Source organism: Suillus paluster (assembly GCF_016628075.1).
Source record: "Suillus paluster strain FC165 chromosome Unknown EDB91scaffold_52, whole genome shotgun sequence".
Lineage (NCBI taxonomy): Eukaryota > Fungi > Basidiomycota > Agaricomycetes > Boletales > Suillaceae > Suillus > Suillus paluster.
In genome coordinates this window covers 287,032-293,031 of record NW_024537612.1, presented here as the reverse complement: position 1 = coordinate 293,031, position 6,000 = coordinate 287,032, and the positions used below count along the sequence as shown (strand labels likewise).

The 6,000-nt window shown below is 50.9% G+C and overlaps 4 protein-coding genes across 4 annotated transcripts; 1 reads left to right on the top strand and 3 right to left on the bottom strand.

Annotated features, from left to right (window-relative positions):
- Nucleotide 1: 1 nt before the first annotated feature.
- On the top strand, nt 2-984 carry EDB91DRAFT_1300184 (cytochrome P450; the record flags this gene model as incomplete). The annotated part of the gene is made up of 4 exons (XM_041324972.1): nt 2-334; nt 377-420; nt 472-594; nt 657-984. The coding sequence occupies 4 exons, from the start codon at nt 5-7 to the stop codon at nt 850-852; spliced, it is 693 nt and encodes a 230-aa protein (XP_041174460.1). The 3' UTR covers nt 853-984.
- Nucleotides 985-1,261: 277 nt separating this feature from the next.
- On the bottom strand, nt 1,262-1,795 carry EDB91DRAFT_1238587 (uncharacterized protein; the record flags this gene model as incomplete). Its single annotated transcript, XM_041321740.1, has 2 exons — nt 1,262-1,567; nt 1,625-1,795. The coding sequence occupies 2 exons, from the start codon at nt 1,793-1,795 to the stop codon at nt 1,262-1,264; spliced, it is 477 nt and encodes a 158-aa protein (XP_041174459.1).
- Nucleotides 1,765-3,056, bottom strand: EDB91DRAFT_1148824 (uncharacterized protein). Its single transcript, XM_041319354.1, has 5 exons — nt 2,731-3,056; nt 2,558-2,680; nt 2,279-2,504; nt 2,185-2,229; nt 1,765-2,127 (listed from the first exon to the last, which is right to left on the bottom strand). Exons 1-5 carry the CDS (start codon nt 2,982-2,984, stop codon nt 1,819-1,821), a joined length of 957 nt encoding a protein of 318 aa, XP_041174458.1. The 5' UTR covers nt 2,985-3,056; the 3' UTR covers nt 1,765-1,818.
- EDB91DRAFT_1148823 (uncharacterized protein) lies at nt 3,057-5,488 on the bottom strand. Its single transcript, XM_041319353.1, has 6 exons — nt 4,699-5,488; nt 4,516-4,641; nt 4,261-4,465; nt 4,046-4,183; nt 3,519-3,983; nt 3,057-3,455 (listed from the first exon to the last, which is right to left on the bottom strand). Exons 1-6 carry the CDS (start codon nt 5,304-5,306, stop codon nt 3,180-3,182), a joined length of 1,818 nt encoding a protein of 605 aa, XP_041174457.1. The 5' UTR covers nt 5,307-5,488; the 3' UTR covers nt 3,057-3,179.
- Between the last annotated feature and the right edge of the window lie 512 nt (nt 5,489-6,000).

The following is a 6,000-nucleotide window of genomic DNA, read 5'->3' as shown; positions in this document are numbered from 1 at the left end:
AGAAATGGCTTATCTTGCTGGGTCGCTCTTTGGCGTCGGTTCGGACACGACTGCTGTTGCGATTATGGTTGTCGTCATGGCTTCTGCATGCTATCCCAAGGCTCAGGAGAAAGTGCAAGAAGAACTGGACGTCGTCATTAGTCGTGACAGAGGTAAGTCGAATATCGTTATTCATCTGAGTGAAATCTCAACTTTGTTACAGCTCCCACATTCGACGACTACAACTCCCCCCGCAGATGAAGCGTTCATGCTGGAGTGTCTTCGCTGGAGACCCATGACGACTCTCGGATTCACACACCGTGCGCTGACTGATATCCCATACATACGTTTTTCAGTGCTCTGTCATGTTTTTTTGTTCTAACTGCCTGAGCAGAAGAATACGTGTATCCCAGAAGGTGCTATCGTCTTTGGCAACCACTGGTACGACTAACATCCATTCTATGCGATATTGTACTGATCACCTTTCAACAGGGCAATCTCCCGTGACCCAAGCGTCTACCCCAACCCTGACCAGTTCGATCCTCAGAGGTGGCTCAACACCGACGGCAAAATCCGGGACGACCTCAAGTTCCCTTCATTCGGTTTTGGACGCAGGTACTTGTCCCTGATATTAAACCCAGTTGCCTACATACTAAAATGTGACGTGCAACATGCAGAATCTGCCCAGGACAACATATAGCAAACCGCTCGATCTTCATTAACGCTGCGCTCCTCTTGTGGTCTTTCAAGATCACGCAGGACCCTGAGAACCCAATTGATGAGTCGGGTTTTGTGGATGGTGTTGTGCATCCTAAGCCGTTTGCTGCGTGTTTTGAACCGAGGTTTGGGAATGAGGCGGCATTGAGGGGGTGATGGGGAAGTATGGCGAGGGATTGTAGGTTCTTGATCTTGAGCGCGGTTTATTGTGAGCTTGGGATGTAATACTTTCGTTGGTATTTTGGTGCGAGCGGCTCTTCGGCTTAATACTGAAATCATATTCATTTTGGTGTCTGTGGTAGATGCGACATGGAGTATGGTCTTTGTAGAATCAGTTCGAGACAATGCGACAGCACTAGGTGAGGCTGATGGAGATAAAAGCATCAGTATTGCGTGCGTCAAGCATTCCACTCTGAATCTCTCTGACAGTACCTTTTCATCGCGGCAGGAAGCCCAGCAAACCTCGTCTGTATTATGAACTACTACTATTGGTTTGGTCTCGGGTACAACAGGAAGCGAGGCTACTATTGTGATGTCAAGGTTCATACCCTTTGCCCTACTGCAATCAAGCACATAAGCAGCATCGGCCACACTGCGGACACTTGACAGCTGGGCGCTGGTTGGGGTTGAAAAAATGGTCCCTTGGCTCTGCAGGGTCATCATTCGAGGAGATAAGATACTTGACTATTGTCATGTTGGTGAATTCAGTGCTCCACCCGCCCCACTCACAAATCCTTCTCAAGGGCCACCGCCTTTCTATATGCAAATATTGGCAGCCCCCCCGACGAAACGAGTGAGTGCCATAAGGAGCAGGGTCAATATTTATGTCGAGAAGGTTGTTTCGAAACAGCTCTAAGAACTGTTCTGAAGACTAGAAGGGCACCTTTAGCTGTTTTCATAGGTCAGGGTACACATCATTAATTACCACCATAGGGTTATTTGCCACTGCTATCCGGTCACCAGATGCCATTTTTCGGAAAACATAGCCCGTCGTTATCTGGGACTCATCAAACCAAGCGGCAAGTGCTCTCGTAGGACAGAGATGGGCTTCATTAGATGAGAGGGTCCAGAGATGAAAGGGTTTAATATCTAAAATCATATATCTCAATCACAGCTCGCAATTTAAATACAGATTGAACACAGACCTCCATTTTGGTGGGTCTTGCGAAAGGGGAGGTACAACACAACCTGATTGTTTGCCACACGAAGATCATGAACCTGTATCTTGAGGACCTCATCAAACCGCAACATACATAAGAATGCCACTGTATATGCAGCATGCAGAAGCCTTCGGACCCGCCCACCACCCCAGTTGTCCAGGCTGTCAGAAGTACGAGAGCCTCCTGCAGGTTTTCGCTCGCCAGGTTGATACGGCTGGACAGTCCAGTTCTCAGGAAGGCGGTTGTGGTGGTACAATTTGAGTAATATCTCCTGCAGGAGTTGTAAAATTTTCACCAGTGAAATATTAAAATATTCAACGTGACTCACCGATGTTATAGCACGAGCACTGTTTGCAACTTCACCAGCTTGAACCTAGCACAGTTTGATCAGCCTCAAATCAGCCAAAATCACAAAGCACTACCTTGCGTCTCCGCAGCGAACACATGAAAGATGAAACTTCAACCGAGATTGAGGGGTTGCCAACCATGGTGGCACCAACATCGGATTCATGCCATGGCATGTTTCCGAGACCCTTCAGCTTACCGAAGCCATAGGTCATTGAGGCTCGCATTTTCTGAGCATGTCCATATGTCCCCCGTTCCTGGGAACACAGCTTTGTGGTGCCGTCAAGATTAATGGAGTCGCAGCTTCCATGAAATGTCAGCATCAGAACGACAGATCGGCTCCAAGCGGCACTCACGCGTTCATAATCCAGGCTACAATTACCAAAGGAGCATCAGCCCGTGGTCTCTTGCTGAAGAATTCCTCATCCGGCCCCAGAAGGCGGATCCTGATAGCAAATGAGACACATGAATTCATTAACCTGCAAAGAGCATAAGTGACCCGTCAGGTGAGTTGCTGAAAAGCATCCACCTTTTGTATTCAGCATCCGTGCCATCTGTGACACCCTTGGAAGCCTCCATGAGCGTCATCTGCAATTTAACAAAATCAGGAGTATCAATTGACCCAGTATTCGCCGTTTTCAGACCAGCGCCGGGCTCAATTATAGTTTCTTGTTCCGCTGCAACATCCTCTTCAATTTCATCTATCTCGAGGCCAGTAGCAGACCCTGAAAGCACCCCGCATAAACCAGGAAAACATTGCATGGAGTCAACCGTCGCAGCCATAGGTTGATAGAAAACTTTGTTGTCAGGGCTTGGACTGAGTAAAATGTGGTGTTAGTTCAACTTTGGTGGGCCGCCGGCTGAGTCATGGCAACAAGTTGCATGTCTGTTGACCATTAGGCACTGATACTCGTATTACTGGTTCCCATTCTCGTAAAATTTGTACTGCGCAAAAGAAAAATCCTATCTATAACACCTTCACACCAAACCTTTGCCTGTCAACTCGGTGTACCTTTTTGCAATAGCGGATGGCTTGGTCATGACATACTCTCTGCCTCCCCTCCGGTAAGTAAAATGAGCATCGAATGCAGGACCAAACTCCTCATGTGCCTGTTGCACGATGCGGGAGTGGGCCGCCTTGCGTGCATCACGCAGCTTCTGAACGATAGTGGTAAAGGTCGCATGTTCTCCATCAACACTGAATTTGGCCCAGAACTCCTCTGGGCTGCTCTGACGATAGCACTCGACGATGTCCTGGATGCCCAGAGAAGAGGAAGGTCAGTCAGATGCAGTGGAACAACTCAATTTTGCACCCACACGCCAGTCTGTCCACTTATTCTTCGTCCCCTTCCACTGCTGGTCTCTGCCGTAGCGATAGAGTACAGGCCAGTGCTCGATTGCAATTGGGTGGCCCTGGATGACAATGATTGATATACCCCGCCAGTGCTCAGTGTGGTCATCCCACATCTCGTTGAGGCTTGAGATATCATTTGCGAAGCTGATGGCAGGGGGATCAGGAATATCGCCGTCATCCAGTTGTAGCGTAGTGCCATCTCCGAGCTTGAGCACTCGAGCCTTGTTTGTGTCGGGCTTCGCTGGTGTTGGGGCTTCTCTCACCATGCTGTGTCCTGACGTGATGGCATCAGTGGAGCGAGGAGCTACTGCCCTGTGTTCCTCGGCACCTAGTATATGCGGGGATGCAGCAGCACCCGGTTGAAGGAGGGCATCTTGCACGAGGCTGATAAGCCTCGTGCTTGCATTTTGGATGATGGTGTCCTGCAACTATCCACCTGTCAGCATGTCATATCATAGTAAGTGGGAGACACAGCACCGAGCAAGCTCACCTCATTGATGTAGCTGGCAGAGTGCGCACTTGTACCAGTAGGCATCCCACCCATAGGATAATGACTAGGTTCAGCATCGGCAACTGGAGCCATGCCGTCTGTTGTCTGGTATGGATACTCCATGCAGATCATCTTGGCCTGTGAGGCCAACGTTCAACCAGTCCAACACGACAGAGATAAATCAAAAAAGAGGAGGAAAGAAACAGCAGCCTCACCCACGGCAGCAGTGCGGCAACCTCGGCTGAGGTGCGTGCATCTTTTGATCGATCAGTGATGGTCGTGGTTCCGTTGATAGTGTTGGCGCCTGGAACGAGTTGTGCACGACGCTGTGTAGACTTTTTGGTACGGCTTGTCCTAGGCTTGTCCGTGGGCCTCTTCACTCGAGGTCCCTTATGAGACCTGTGGGCACCTGGGTGGGCGCTCCAGTAACAGTTCAGCTCCCAGTTGAATTGAGTGAAAAAGTCACGTACCTGTTCCATGAGTCAGGATTGTGGCTGAATGCCTCCAGTCGTTCGACTAGCACGGTCTTGTTGCCTGTCTGAGAGAGGTTGAACTCGATGCAGTGCTGCTTCAGCACTTTTGCAGTCATGCTGTAGCTGCGGTACCATAATGAGTGTCGCGAGGAACCAGGCGAACGACACATTAAAACTTACATGCGGAGGTATTGAACTGATGGCCCTCCATCCTGCCTGAATCGCAGTGGGAAGGGAAGGGACTGCTCGTCAGAGGAGACTGATAGACTGCTGCTCCGAGGGCTGCCTTGAGTTTTGCTGGGCTGAGACATGCTTGGTGTTTGGTCATGAGTACCGGCTTCAGCGCTCCAGAATGCCTCGTCACCATCTGAGATGGGACGTGATCCAGAAGTGTTGACAGTGTTCATCTTCACGAAGCTAGGGACGTTGTTGATGCCTCTTTTGTCACCGTTGCTGAGGAAGGCCTGCGCAATGCAGGATCTCCACCAGGGATATGTTCCGATGAGAACGACGAAAGCTGACACACCAAAGACGACGGCAAGAGAGCTGGTGTCGTTGAGTCCGCCGTCCGGTGCTAGTGCATCAGGGGTGCTCGGGTCTGCACCCGAGCTGGAACCGTTCGAGAGAGTGACGAGTGAGCTGAAGGGGTTGGGCTGTGGGCGCTGGAGCACTGTGTCGTCGATGATGGAGGCAAGCACATGCTCCGCGACGTGCTTGGCAGCAAGCAATGGGATCTGGGGGACGGGCACGTCAGCATTGCAAACGCTATACTCACTTTCCGAGCGCATCTGGCAACCGACAAGAGACTCCGTGCTTAAGTCAGCATGCCTGGGACGGCGTTCGCCGAACTGTCACACCCAAAACAGGACGGTGATTCTTTCGAGAGAAGTATATCTGCCGACACGAAAAAAACCACGGTCCAGTCACGGACGGTCACGAAGTGACGGACAGTGACCGATCGTCACTGTCGTAAGTTTGACAAATCGTCTCCGATCGGCGCTGGACGAGACACCCGACACCCCTCAGCTAGAAGCTGGAAGGCATGCGAATTCAACGAGGAGCGGGGAGTTGGGCACGATGTCGTCCCGACGCTGCCAAACGTCTCTTTTCTGGTTCATCGCAGTGATGCGGCCCTCACGTCACGGGCGTCTGCACTCGAGAAGTGCGGAGGAAGTATATAGGTCTGGGTAGTCCACTCACCGAGGGCATGGAGTTTGGTTTGGATCTGGAAGGAGTGTGGAATCTCGAATGGGAGCGCAAGTCCTCAAAATGAGAGACGGTTTGAGAGATGGTTTGGAATTGAAGATGTGTGCTGACTAGTACATGCAGGAATCCAGGCCTTGCTCCATTGCCGGCATCAAGCTACTACTGCGCCCCATTGAGTTTGCGGAGGTGTCATGCGGTTCCGAGGATGGGTCCGTGATGTCACGCCATTTGGGAGGGTCTTTTTTCGCCCAAGAAACCTCTAGTGGACGTGCAGGA

What these genes read in the sequence shown, in the direction of transcription:
- EDB91DRAFT_1148824 (XM_041319354.1), bottom strand. Translation starts at nt 2,984, where the DNA reads ATGGCTGCGACGGTTGACTCCATGCAATGTTTTCCTGGTTTATGCGGG. An exon ending in ACGGATGCTGAATACAAAAG is followed by an intron (nt 2,681 to 2,730) that starts GTGGATGCTTTT and finishes TGCTCTTTGCAG; the next exon opens with GTTAATGAATTCATGTGTCT. An exon ending in GTGCTCGTGCTATAACATCG is followed by an intron (nt 2,128 to 2,184) that starts GTGAGTCACGTT and finishes CAACTCCTGCAG; the next exon opens with GAGATATTACTCAAATTGTA.
- EDB91DRAFT_1148823 (XM_041319353.1), bottom strand. Translation starts at nt 5,306, where the DNA reads ATGCGCTCGGAAAGTGAGTATAGCGTTTGCAATGCTGACGTGCCCGTC. An exon ending in AATCCTGACTCATGGAACAG is followed by an intron (nt 4,466 to 4,515) that starts GTACGTGACTTT and finishes CTGTTACTGGAG; the next exon opens with CGCCCACCCAGGTGCCCACA. An exon ending in CTGCCAGCTACATCAATGAG is followed by an intron (nt 3,984 to 4,045) that starts GTGAGCTTGCTC and finishes ACAGGTGGATAG; the next exon opens with TTGCAGGACACCATCATCCA.